Consider the following 13,264-nt stretch of genomic DNA (forward strand, 5'->3'; position numbering starts at 1 on the left):
TCTGGGTTCAGCCACAGATCTGTTTGTACCACTGTTCTAAATTTCCTGATAGAATCTCACCGACTGCCATGTTAAGTGTTACAAAATTTTCTTTTCTGTCAATTATTACATTCCGACTTAATAATTCTGTTTCAGTCCCTCTTTATTATTATTATTATTATTATTATTATTATTATTATTATTATTATTATTATTATTATTATTATTATTATTATTATTATTATTATTATTATTATTATTATTATTATTATTATTATTATTATTATTATTATTATTATTGAAATGAAAACTTTTATCCATTTTCTGTTCATGAGGAGGAATCCTCTGGTGTTGCTTACCCGCGTGCTTTTCATTTTAATTACCTGAGTACAGGTGAATAGCCACTCGATTCTTGGCCGATCCCCCAGTGTGGGTATGTGCCATCTTTTGATAGGCTAACAACAACAACAGTAAGAGAATGTGGGAATGTAATGTAATTCAGGTAATGTCCAAGAATGTTGGCCGTAAACAGCAGTTTACAATAGGCAGAAAAGAACAGGACGTGGTAGCAGAATACATCAACTTAAGGCAGGAAGTGACTGCAGATCTGCAGCATGTGAGTGAAGTAGCTGGGTGAATAAGAATAGGCTGTATATCCGGTAGATGTTCTCAGGCAACCAACAACAGCTTACCAGTATATCTGAAAAATAAAGTGTAAAATATTTGTGGTTTGCAAGTGCTCTCCTAATGGGCAGGAAATTGGAGGTTGACGAAAGGGCTAGATATATATTGAAGACAACGCAGCGACGGGGAAAAAGATTATAGGGGGTAACGTTAACAGGCAGGAAGAGATCACAGGAGGTCAGCGAGAAAATGCGAATTAATGATACCCTAGCTGAAACCAAAAGGAAACGAGCATATGCCGGGCATGTAGTACGAAGAAAAAATAGTTGATGGTCGCTTAGGTTCACGGACTGCAAGCAGAAGGCAAGTGTTGCAGGGGGCGGCAGAGAGTCGGGTGTGCGGATGAGATTTAAGGTTCTGGTCTGTGCAGGTAAGGGCTAATTGGAGGTTCATTGGAGAGGTTTTTGTCCAGCAGTAGACACAGCTGAGCTTCCGGTAATGATGATGATCATAACGCTGTTTTCCAACCGCATAACTGCGGGACTTTTTTTAAATCAGTATATTTGAACTTATCTTGATCCCGCGCCACATAGTTTAACTCACACGATGTTCACTTTGTATCATTTTCACTGCGCTCTTTAAAAAGGAATATAGAGTAAAGGTGAAGGTGTTCTTGTCATCTAAAATAAAGGAAACGAGACATCCTGTTCGGCAGCATACTAAGATAGCGGTTGCTGCGTGTGTTGCACCCCGCTCAAAGCAATGAGAAAGGCCGCGAGAACATTGATCGGGGCTCTAAGTAGTCGCTTGTCGCTGTGGCCTCACCTTAGCCACTTTCTTCACCTGTAGAGGTGCGGGCTACAGGCAAGTTTGGGTCAGCTGCTGTCACCATTGCAGATGCCATCAAAATGCGAGCACTCTAGAGCTCTCTGCAACCAGTGTCACTGGAAAGCATTCCAAGAAAACAATAAGAGCGTTCCACTTCCGCAACAATTACAAGCTGACCAACATGCTCAGCCCTTTCCAAGCCGCAATCATGTCACTTTGCCCATTACGCATGGATAACAGTAAAAGTGGCAGCGGCCTGTCACAATAGGCGCAGTTTATTTGCTTCCCACACAGCCTGCGCACAGCGAATTGATCAAGAAGTCTTGAGAGGCACTGAATTCATGACAGTGGTGGTTATAGGAAACGCGCACGTTTCCTGATCAGAGCACAGCTGCAGTAAAAAGTCACTTGAATAAATGTGTGACTTTTCTTACCGCAGTGGGGCTCGGTGGGCTTAAATAAGTGAAATACGAGTAAAAAGTGCAAACACCCAAGCGTTGGCGAAGGCTGCTTTTACGGCGATCTTGAATCATCACCAAAAACTGCAACATACGTCTGCCCATGCCCTTTCTCCTTCCCGGATATGTGTTTTCCTTTCATTGGCAGAGCGGTGAAGCAGTGGAGTCCTTCATAACGCCCAGACGAACTGGCGGCTGTAAATAAAAAATACCAGCCGTTATTATGCGCGATAACGGTCGCACGCCAACAGACTCGGGCCACGTGCCACATCCCGTGGCTGCCATGCAAAAGCGTTCACTCCTTCCTACCGCCCCATGTTCGGTGCGCAGCGCAACTTGCCCTCCCCCACCTGCAATCTAAGCGAGACGAGAGGCGGCTAGTGTCTGATAGCAAACAACTCGCGGCGTTTCTGGCGTCTCACTTTTTTTCTCCTTTTCCTCGCCACTCGCGGCAACCTTGCCCACTGAGAATAAAAGGGATGGCTCCGTTTCGTTCTCTGGTAGCACTCTCTCGTAACTCGCCGCTCACCGGTGGGCAATTTGTTTCGCTTCCTGTTGGCACCAGTAGCCGCTATGAGGCTCTCGTCACGCCTTCATTACAGCGTGCTTGGCAAAGGGGCGCCGCGGTGGCTCTGCGCAGCGTTCGCCTTGTTATGCCTCTCGAGCTGCCAGCTCGCCGACGGAGCCGATCCCTGCAACACCGTGGTTCGCACGGAGAGCGGCGTTGTGAGAGGCGAGTGCTTGAGTGTCGCAGGCAGGAGCGTGGAAGCGTTCCTGGGCATACCGTACGCGACACCTCCGCTCGGTCCCCTTCGCTTCAAGAGGCCACAACCACCAATACGATGGAGCGGAACCCTCAACACAACGACACTGCCGAAGCCTTGCTGGCAGCTGCCTCTCAAGTTCCTACCGAACTTGACCATCGACTATTTTCATACTGCGTCCGAAGACTGCCTTTACCTCAACATATGGAAACCCGCCTCCACGTGTTCTTCTCAAGACAGCAGATGCAATCGGAAGCGTCCGGTGGTGGTGTTCATCCACGGCGGGGCGTTCCAGTGGGGCGATTCGTCTCTGTTCCTGTACAATCCGTCCAACTTCGTCGCCCTCACCGATGTTGTGTTCGTGTCGTTCAACTACCGGGTAGGCATTTTTGGCTTCTTTCACTCCGACGCGGCGGGCATACTGGGCAACATGGGCCTGTGGGACCAGAACCTCGTGCTCAAGTGGGTCCGCAAAAACATCGACCGGTTCGGCGGCGACCCCGAACAGGTCACGCTCCTTGGCCAGAGCGCCGGGGCAGTCTCCGCGGCCATTCACTCTGTGTCCCCGCATAGCCGTGGCCTTTTCAAGAGACTGGTGCTGCAGAGCGGAACGCCACTCACCCTCATCCTTGGCTCAGGGTTCGGCGGCAGAGCCAAGTCAATCCTCACCGCCTTGGCAATGAAGTGCTACGATAAGCACAAGAAGCTCGAAGAGCAGGGCAAGACAATCGCGGACTGCCTGCGCAAAGCGGACGCTTCCGCTGTGTTCAAGAAGCTTGATTCACTCGATCTAATCCAGCAGATCTACCCCCCGAGCGACAACGATGACTTCATCCCGGGAAAGATTTTATCCGCCGACACTTGGAAACATTTGGCTGCTAAAGATATCCTTCTAGGATCCGTGGCCGATGAAGGTACGGTGTTCTTTCGCTTGCTCAAGGGATCTGTCCCCATATTCGGAAAGCTACTGGTGAGCGATTACCGCACTTTGATCTCCTTCGTAATGTCCGAGATGTTCAACATCGACATCGATGACGGCAAGGACCTCGTTGCAGCCTACTTCCATGACTCAGCGGACGAACCTTCGGAAAACGAAGTTGCTTCGACCGTCAGCAAGATGATTGGGGATGCCGTGTTCACATGTCCGACTTTCTTCTTCGGACAAATAGCTGCGAAACAAGGCATAAACACCTACCGCTATCTGTTCAACTACAGGCCGACGCACAGCTTCTGGCCTAAGTGGATGGGAGTGGCTCATGCGGATGACATCCCTTACACGCTGGGTTCATTACCATTCTTCAAAGACGGCAGGCTTATGGCCCAGCACCTGGGTCCATACGGAGCCAAGTACGCTGAACGCCTACACTACACGCCTGAGGAAGAAGAGTTGATGAGGACAATAGTTGAGATTTGGTCCTCGTTCGTAAAAACAGGGTAAGTTGTCAGGTGGAGCGCATTGCTACGCAATATAAATCTCAGCATTTCATACTTCAGCTCAAAATATTCTACCCGAACGCCTTTTTCATTATATATGGCAAAACCAATCGGTTATGAGGATGGTGACAACAGCACAATTATTGAAAAAATAAAAAAAGATTAACTTTAGGAACTGCACAAAGATCCATTTTCTTTTTGAATTCCATTTTCGGTTGAATTCAATAGCGGAAGGGCATTTATTCAGCGTCAAAAAGCATTGTAGGCATACCCAGCATCAAAGCGTCATAGATGTTTGTGACGCCAAAAGTTGTATCTACTAATTATGCAAATATTTTTCTTCCAGAAAACCAGTGCTGCCTCCGCCTGTGGTCGAATGGCCCAAGTACACTATCCAGAACCCAAATGTAATACATATTGAACTCAACAAGTTCACCAAAAAGCAAGACAATCTGGCAAAAATATGCAATGTATGGAAGTCCTTCTTGATGGGAGCGTAAGTAAACTTGAATTATTCCATGTGTTTACGCAGCGTAGAATTTGCTGATTATGCCTTTCACTGTCAACCGCACCTAGTTTTCAGTTTTCTGGTAAGCTCATTCTCAAACTAACGGGCGTTTTGCGTGTCAAAGCCGATGCCGAGTATGAGGCAAAAAGAAATGAATTGTGACTGTTCACAGTGAATCACGCTCAAACCCTACTGTCTGTCGTGAGCGGATTAGTAACTAACTTTTGTTGCGACGTTGAAGTAAAGCGTCAGATACTCAGACCATCTGAACGAAGGCAACCACTGCGATCTGTGATGCGCTTTTATTTGAAATCAGTTCTTCCGTTGGAAAGTAATATCCTTGTACTCCGAGGTCTGAAAGCTTGCCTATATGCTACCAGTGTGCCGCACACAGCATTGTATTACATCAAGATAAGTTCAACAAATAGACGTTTAATACGGTGCATCTTCTGAGCCCGCTTGAAGTGGGGCAGGGCACCTTAAGACGTGAACATGGAACACTCGGGGTAGATAGCACGGCAGGGCGCGTTTCAGAACAGAGGGTTCCTTTTTCTTTCTCGTAATAAATATGCGTCCTGGCATGATGTAGAGGCTCCACAAGGATTCTCGGATGTTAACACCGTTTACGGACCAACTACGTTAACGAAAATTCTTCAGTAGTCAGTAGCGCCAGTTTGCCTCGGTGTTTAGCAACGTTACTGAATGCCTAAGAAGCGATGTTGCGGAATTCCATGTTTCAGACTAACTATTACGGCTACTTGTTTGCATTTCAGGAATGCGACGGCGTCTGACACTGCATAAGAAGGCAGTCAATCTCAGGCAATATTCCCACATCATCTGGAGAAGTCTAGTCAAAAGGATCTCTGTAATGTTCTTTTTTAATACAACGTTTCTTTCTCTGTGCTGCACCTGTCTCTTCACTGTAACTGGCGCCGGCTGCACGTAATTTCTTATGACCTTCGCTTTCACAGCCTTATACGTGTCCTCTTGCACCGATTGCAGAGAAAATTCGGCCCGTCTTTAGTTGCGAAAAAACACATTAACATGTGTATTTCTAAAGTGAGCCATGGTAAGTACAGCGAACGTTTCATTGGCGTGGTCAAGAGCTCTGGTGTCTGCGTTCTGGAAGGTTACAATTTCATAACCAGTTTGCTTTCCAAGGACTGCTGGAGGAACGCGACTGCGCACAAGAATAAGGTTGCGTCATGATGCTCGAATTTTCTTATACAGTCGTATAATGGGCAGTCATTTCCTTACATATAAACTCTCACTGGTAACAAAACCTCAAGATGGGACCTATAATAGGCTCTGGTAATAGGATATTTTGGATGAATCACGAAGTGCCGCACAAGTACGCGCTATGCTGAAAATCGTGCTCACATTTAAACTGGCCATGCAACACATATCTTACAAATTTATGTTTCAACAAAAGGACATAGATTTGGAAGCTCGTAAAACGAGGAGACAGCCACTGTCTTTGCTGTGACAGCTAATGCGCTAGTTGTAAACGCAGCAAAGCACCATCGAGTTCATAACTACAGCGTTCGTAGGCGCGGATACATTGCATAGCATAGCATGCAATCTCTGCTAGAGGTGAGTAGCTACTGCTACGCAGCTGCGCGCCTTTTCGCCATAGAGGTGTGTAGCGATGGTTAAACAAGCCAAGCTGAACGCCTGTAGGCAACTCCTTCATGTGAGAAAATTTCTTCCCTTAGGAGCCCTTTGAGCTTCCTGCTCAATCAAAAGAGGAACGCCAAATAAAGGCCTCAAAATTAAGACCGCAACCTTACGCTAAAAATAATTACATTATCATCACTGATGAAGTGCAGCGAATGACTACGCATTGGTCATCACTGTCCTTTATCATCAATTTTTTCCCTTCGGTAGCAAACGTTCAGTTACAAAGAATAGCAACTTTGTTTCAGCAGCGGCAGCAGAGCGGCTGCTTTCCATTTCAAGTACAGTGAACAGAGCTTCAGCGCGTTACCCCAGCGCGCCATTCAGCTGGTCTCTGCAATGAAACCTTTATCTGCAGTAACTTTCACGGTGCATATGCACAGCTGGAGCACAAGCTCACGCGCCTGTGGCAGTCGTGCATGCCGCTCCACCTCTCCAACGCAGTCGCCTAAGCAACTGAACCTAGATGCAATTTGTTACTTGTTTCTTGCAGGCCGGAAACAGTGACCAGGTGTCACTGACCAAGTCCTCGCTATTCAAAGGAGGTAGATATGAGATAATGTAAACCCAGGAATTCTTCGTTTTCCCCCAAGGCAATACTTTGGAAAGAAAAGCTCTTAGGGGGGCTTACTCCAGAATGATACAATAATAAAAATATAGAATTATAAAATGGATAAAATATAGTTTATTTAACTTCACAAGAGGGATTTATGAACTATTGCTTGATAAAGATACGCACGCGGACAACCCTCTTAGCAACGTATTCTATGTGTTTTTTGTTTCATGTAAGATTTGTAGAAAAAACAACGTCAAATTAATTACCGTCATCAACCGAAGACTTGTCTGCTGTTAATGAGTGACAGATTACTTAGATATAAGTGCACTTTTGCCAAACCTAATAAAACTGCATTTGAAAGTTTAGCTTCATTTATCATTCGTGGCACTATCAACTGACGGCATATATAGCCTGGATAGCAATTAGCAGCCCCCATGTCTTTGCAAGTATAAGCTCTACACGTAGCCACGTGTAGTGTACTACACTGCACATCATTCGTACTATCAGGGCAGGTTGTACGCATCGTCCAGTTGGGCAGGGATAATGAAGATGAAGTAGTAAAATGGGTTGAGAAGGCAGGCTGGATAGAATGCGCGGTCGCCTATGGGAGCTCCATGGGAAAAGCGGAAAGAAAATTCTAACTGTGTAAATGCGTCTTGGCAAAGTTATGCGCGCACAAAGAGCAACACAGAGCAACGCAAATATATCCTACGCAGTACGGTAGCGTTGGCAGTAGCCTGCGATCTTTTTTGAAACGGTTCACATACGCAAGACTTAAGATGTCCACAAACGGCCCTACTCCTTCTGCTTCGTCAGTTGCGTACTTTCGGCGTCATTGCGACGTGGCCCGGCAACATGCCAATGCCGGCATGCGATGCCTTATCGTGCAAGTTTCGCGTCTGACAGCGGTTTGTCTGCCAACCACCTGAACTAAATAAATAAGAAGAATCAGCGCGGCAGGCGTGCAAAATGGGTCAGATCAAGCAGTTTGTCCTTGCTCTCATTCCGCTACGGTATAACTCAGAGTCAGTTCCAACTCCCACCACGGACGTCTGGAAGCTAGTGAGCCTAGCTCTGATTTTTAGAAGTTGCGCAGCCTTGCATAATTATTCCCATTACCAGAGCACTACACACTCAAGCCTCAAACTCTCCATTAAAGCGTCTACTCAGGTGTTAAACTTATCAATGATATATTCACGACTGCCAATCCCAAATATGCACCTAGTATTAGAGCGGAAGTTCATAACTAATCTGGACAGCGGTGGTGCCTTTTCCATAGTTAACCTTCCCTGTCGACTCTAAAATGTTGCCTGTCCGGGCCGGAAGACAAAGCCTTTTTAGGGCTATTCAAATCGTACCCACCGGGTTTCAGTTTCGTTCAACTGCGCTGTGTATACTAAAAACAAAGTGACTTTTTGATCACCACCCTCCTGATGCCACAACCGAGGCTGACTTGATATAGTAGCGAATTCAAATATTACTTTATTCCGTGCTTCTAAAAATATCAATAGCCGCTCATTTTAATCATTCTGGTTTTATGCTAGCGCAAAATGAGCTGGTAAAAATAGTAGCATTGATTAATTTGTGTTTCTTTCAGTTGAGAACGAGGTCAACTGCTCGCATCCCAAATCAATTACAAGCAAAGTTTTGGCGTCGTCTAGACATGAAAGCCTTTCTGGAAGGTGAAAACAGCTTTACTGAACAAGTTTAACAGGTAGATCGCGACAACTATTAACTGCAGGTAGATCTCGCCAAGTCCCGGAGCCACATAAATATTATCTTTATTACGTTTATCGTCTAAACGTTGCACATGGGCTAATGAGACGCAGTATTAGAGGGCTCTGAATTGATTTCGATCCCCTATAGCCACCAGACACTTAGATCGCGCAGTAATCGGGCATTCTTGCATTTAACTTCTATAAAAATGCGGCTGCCGCAGCCAGGATTCCTCCCCACGGTCTTGGACATAGATGAACATCATAACCGCTAAAGCCACCGAGTAGGCTGCAGCAACAACAAGGTTTTAAATGTCCGGATTTCAATAATATTACCTAGAAAGAAGTGGAAGGTTTCGAAAAAGATACACGACAACTATGCGGAAATAAGGAAAAGTGAGACAAGTTGAGAACCTCCTCCAACTCTTGTAGTTATCCCAGCATGTGTTACGAGGTTTCACACTTAACTTGTCTCTCCTTACCATGACTGGTCTCCCATACTATTCGCCACGTGCCTTGCCAGACGCTTTCCGTTGAGAAAAAAAAACAATAGTGATAACTGTTTGGCACTCTCCCCCCTTCTTATTACCACCCATTTCAATGCGCGCACACAGCGGACGTCCACAGCCCGCCAGATCAGAGGGCACGGACATTAAAGACGACTCCAGACAGCAAATACTAACTCTCGAAAATATTAGCACGCCTATCTTACATCCTCATTGGTCAGAGGTGACCACGTGCTACCGGAAGAATGGCGTCATTGAATTTTCACTCAAGCCATGCCACTTTTACTAAAATGAAATGGGGACAAAATGACGGCCCTACCACGACACTTCACGTGAAGTAGCCGAAGTTCCCTTGGAAGTACGTACGCTCTAGGGGGAAAGCGGCGAGAGCGGGGTCCATTACAGCCATTGCTGCACCTTTTCTCACCAAGGCCGTGACAAAGGCCTGGAAGGCCTTTACAGCGTAAGCTATGTATGGAAACCTGGCTGGTTTCATGACAGCCACAAAACATCTTATTTCAGTCATTTTAGCAGAGACCCGAGGAGCTGAACATTGTGTCTCCATAGCCGCGTATTAGGCTTCTGAACAGGATATCGATGAAAATAAAGAGAAACTCATGACAAACACCCCCTGACAAACCCCTGGTGAGAAGCCCCTCATGATAAACCTGTCATGATAAACCCCTCATGAGAACCTTCTCGCTATAAAGTTGCAAATAAGGGATATTTTTTCTGGCTGCTTACTTGTGGTTCTCTATGCGCGCTACATTACTGCCGAGACAACGAGCAGCTTGATCGACATGGTGCAATTTCGCTGATCAAAAGTGTTAGCCGCAGCATTCATTAGAAAACATTAGAGCAAAGCAGAGTGAGCAGTCCCCCAGCGCTAGAATCCAGTGTATCGTTGATGGGCGCTTGGTATTTTTTTGCCTCGTCTTTGCTTCCGACACACTGCCCTGTCAAAGCTCTTACTCTGATGCAGCGCACACCGCCAGCATTTCAAGAGCAGGACATGCGAGCAAATTAGATTATTGTTAAGTGAAACGTTCGTGCTCATGAAGCAAACAATACATGCATAGCTTCCTGGACAACAGAAACTAGCGTCATCTGCTGGCCTTCAGTTGTGCACACCGCGTAACCAATGAGCATTTTTTTAAACTGCAATTTTGAGAAAAATAAAGCGCCCCGAGAGAGTCTGCGCAAACGCGGTTATGACCGTGGCCGATTCTTTCCCTTCGCTGCAAAATGCTACCTACAAAACGCTTCCTATGAACGGGAATTACCCGTTTTCATGTGAATAATATGAATGGGAAGTCCCGGTCATTCAAAATTTCGCCGTGTTTTTTAGTATTAAGAACAACGCGGCACGTGTTGCAAACTAGAAGCGTTCGCCCAGATTTTCTGGCCTTCACTGAATTTAGTAGAGATTAGCTGCAAACACGCGGTCATCAAATGAGAAGTGTAAACAAAATGTGGTGAGAAATGAAAACTGCACAAAAAGTAAACAAGAAATGTGATGCACGGTTATGCCCCAATGTTTGCAGCCCTAGTCGGCACTTGAGAGCCGGCATTTTGGTCCTGACAGACTCTGCCAAGATATATCGTAACGTTCCTTTCCGCCCATTTGCGAGTTTTTCCAAAAGTCTAGCGCATGTAACTTTTCGCACCGTGCATTTTTCGCCAGTAATACAGAATACAGATAACAAGTCACTTGAGCAAGCATCAAGAGAGCCGGTGTCTCTCTGATTGGTCTCTGCCTTAGGCAAGGACGGCGCGCATTCAGGCAGCGGCCGCAGCCGGTTTTTCCTTAACCGGAAAAACAGAAGTGCGTAATGAACAAGAAAAAATAGAAGCAAAAGGAAAGGTGGCGACGACATTTTGGCAGCCGGTCACGACCCTACTGCCCGCAGGCATGTGCAGTCCTAAGAGACGCCTTCGCTATCAGACTTATTGCTACCCTTAGCGACTTCGACGACCTCCGGTCAGTGGTGGATTCGAGGGGCGGGATTCAGTTGGGTAATTGCCCTCTCGCGAGGCTGTATGTAACGACCTGCCCCTTAAACTTCTATCCTCTAATTCCCAACGCCTATGTGGGGTATGCTGTACAGAAAGTGTTTTCGGGCCACCCTGAGAAATTGCGCGAAGTTTTACGGTTCCCTTGCTGTTGCCCACTGACAAAATTAAAGGGACTGCGAAGAGCGACGACAACTCCATCCAAAATCTGCTCTTTGTAAAATTTGATTTTAGGCCTCTTTCTGGGAATGTTCATCATTCGGCAGCAAAAGACGCATTTACTACTGAGACAATTGGATTAATAAATCTTTCCGCCATTCGATTCGAACTCGTGACATCTACATCGAGAATGACTCAGAGATCATAGCTTTTAAGTAAATGGCGATGTTGCCTAACCTCGGAGATTCGTGGCTACGTGTCCATTAATCGAAGTTCACTCGCCAAATAGGCTGATAATGGTGGCACCTGCGTTTAATATTTTCGCTTTTCAGCTTATGAAAGGTCTGTTTTTCAATGCAAGCGGCATCTTAGTCCTTACACTGCAATAATCTATCGATATAGGCAAACTGAACTTTGCACTCATCACCCTTTTAATTGGTGACGCGTTTGAAACTTTCTGCATTGAAGTTTGTTTCTAACAATGGTTGGATGTAGTTCATACTTAGACATTTGAACCTTGAAGTTCTCTCGCAACCCTGAACAACCGGGAGATGAAAAAGGGAGCAGCAACGAGACACATAAAGAGTGCTTCACCTAAGACTATACACAATTTCGCAAATTTAAAATCTTTTTGGAAATATTCATATCACTTTTTAGAATTTTGAAAACGTGGTTGCAGGCCTCGGCGCTGTGGCCCAACGAACTTTGGCTACTCTGCCTGCAAGCTTCTCGAAAGCGCATGTATTTTGGCTACATTGCGCCAAAATATATGCGCTTTCGAGAAGCTTGTAGGCAAAGCAACCTCTCCAGTGTACGTAACTCGTCGAAATAGCGAAAATTTGTTGGACCACAGCGCCGAGGGTAACCGCTTTTTCGAAACTCTAAAAACTGATGTGGATGTTACCTTACCGTAGGCTACAATAGACGCTTCGCAGTAAATAAGGAGCCTTCCAATAATAGTTAAATATTAACTATTCAATATTAGTTAACCATCCTTATAGTTGTCATGTCTTAGCTGTATTCTGGTGTACTGCACCGCTGACAACGCTATGCCGCAAAAAGTGCCCCTCGCACTCAAAAAGCGTATTTTTAAAAATTGTGGAAAGTGTTAGGTGAAACACCGTGCATAGCTGGGCCTTCAACTATTTGTGTCTCATTGTTCTCCCTGCATACATCCGCTGTGATTAGCGTTGCGCGATATCATGATGCTTCAGACGTCCGTCTCTTTATGTTAACAAAGAAATCAGTAAGAGATGGAACTGACAACAAAATGTGCGAATTAAGGTACAGAGAGTTTGCAGGTCTTTGTTTGCGGGTCTGGGTTTGTGGGTCCCATTTCCGGTGTTGTGCGTGTGGAGTACTACGGGCCTGCGTAATTGCGATTGTCTAAATGCCCTCTGATGTTTCTCTCCTCACAATAGGCGGTGGTGGGTGTCTTAAAGGCAGAGCCAAAATGCTTTGCTGAGAGCAAAACACTCAGGCACGTAGCACTAAAAGCTGCCTTAGAGGATAATAACCAACAACACCCTTGCATGAATGCGCTGAGGAACGAGACAGGGAGCAATGTATACGAAAACTTACGTAGTGCTTTTTCATGGTTACGGCGACGTTTCAGAAAGAATTTCCGCCCTGTAAGCTTAAAGATTAGCATGAAGAAAGTCGGAACCACAAACAATGTGTTAAAGGGTACTCAAGGGCATTCTAAAACACAGTGCGCGACCAGATGGCGGAAGAAAAGTGGAGAGGGGAGGTGAGGGGGGGGGGTAAAATAAAGACCGAAACAGATTTCTAGCAGAAGGCAGCGCATTCTGTGAGCCTGTGCATGCTTTTTCTTTGTCCAGAGCTTCACAAAAGTATTAAAATGAAAAACTGAAACTGAATTTTTAGTATGAACTGCCAAATTGCCGTGTGCTCTACGCAGCATATTTAATTGAAATCCTATTATCGCTATATGCAGCACATGAACCTGTTTTAGAAAATTTTATAACCTTCAGCCACGCTCCGTAAGTTCAATTTGTAGACATAGCATGGGTGTATATAAAC

The 13,264-nt window shown here is 45.6% G+C and overlaps 1 protein-coding gene across 1 annotated transcript; it reads left to right on the plus strand.

Annotated features, from left to right (window-relative positions):
* The first annotated feature begins 2,400 nt into the window (after positions 1-2,400).
* LOC144136380 (acetylcholinesterase-1-like) lies at positions 2,401-5,499 on the plus strand. The gene is made up of 3 exons (XM_077668656.1): positions 2,401-4,087; positions 4,434-4,583; positions 5,369-5,499. The coding sequence occupies exons 1-3, from the start codon at positions 2,463-2,465 to the stop codon at positions 5,394-5,396; spliced, it is 1,803 nt and encodes a 600-aa protein (XP_077524782.1). The 5' UTR covers positions 2,401-2,462; the 3' UTR covers positions 5,397-5,499.
* Positions 5,500-13,264: the final 7,765 nt, after the last annotated feature.

This window comes from Amblyomma americanum, chromosome 6 (assembly GCF_052857255.1).
Source record: "Amblyomma americanum isolate KBUSLIRL-KWMA chromosome 6, ASM5285725v1, whole genome shotgun sequence".
Lineage (NCBI taxonomy): Eukaryota > Metazoa > Arthropoda > Arachnida > Ixodida > Ixodidae > Amblyomma > Amblyomma americanum.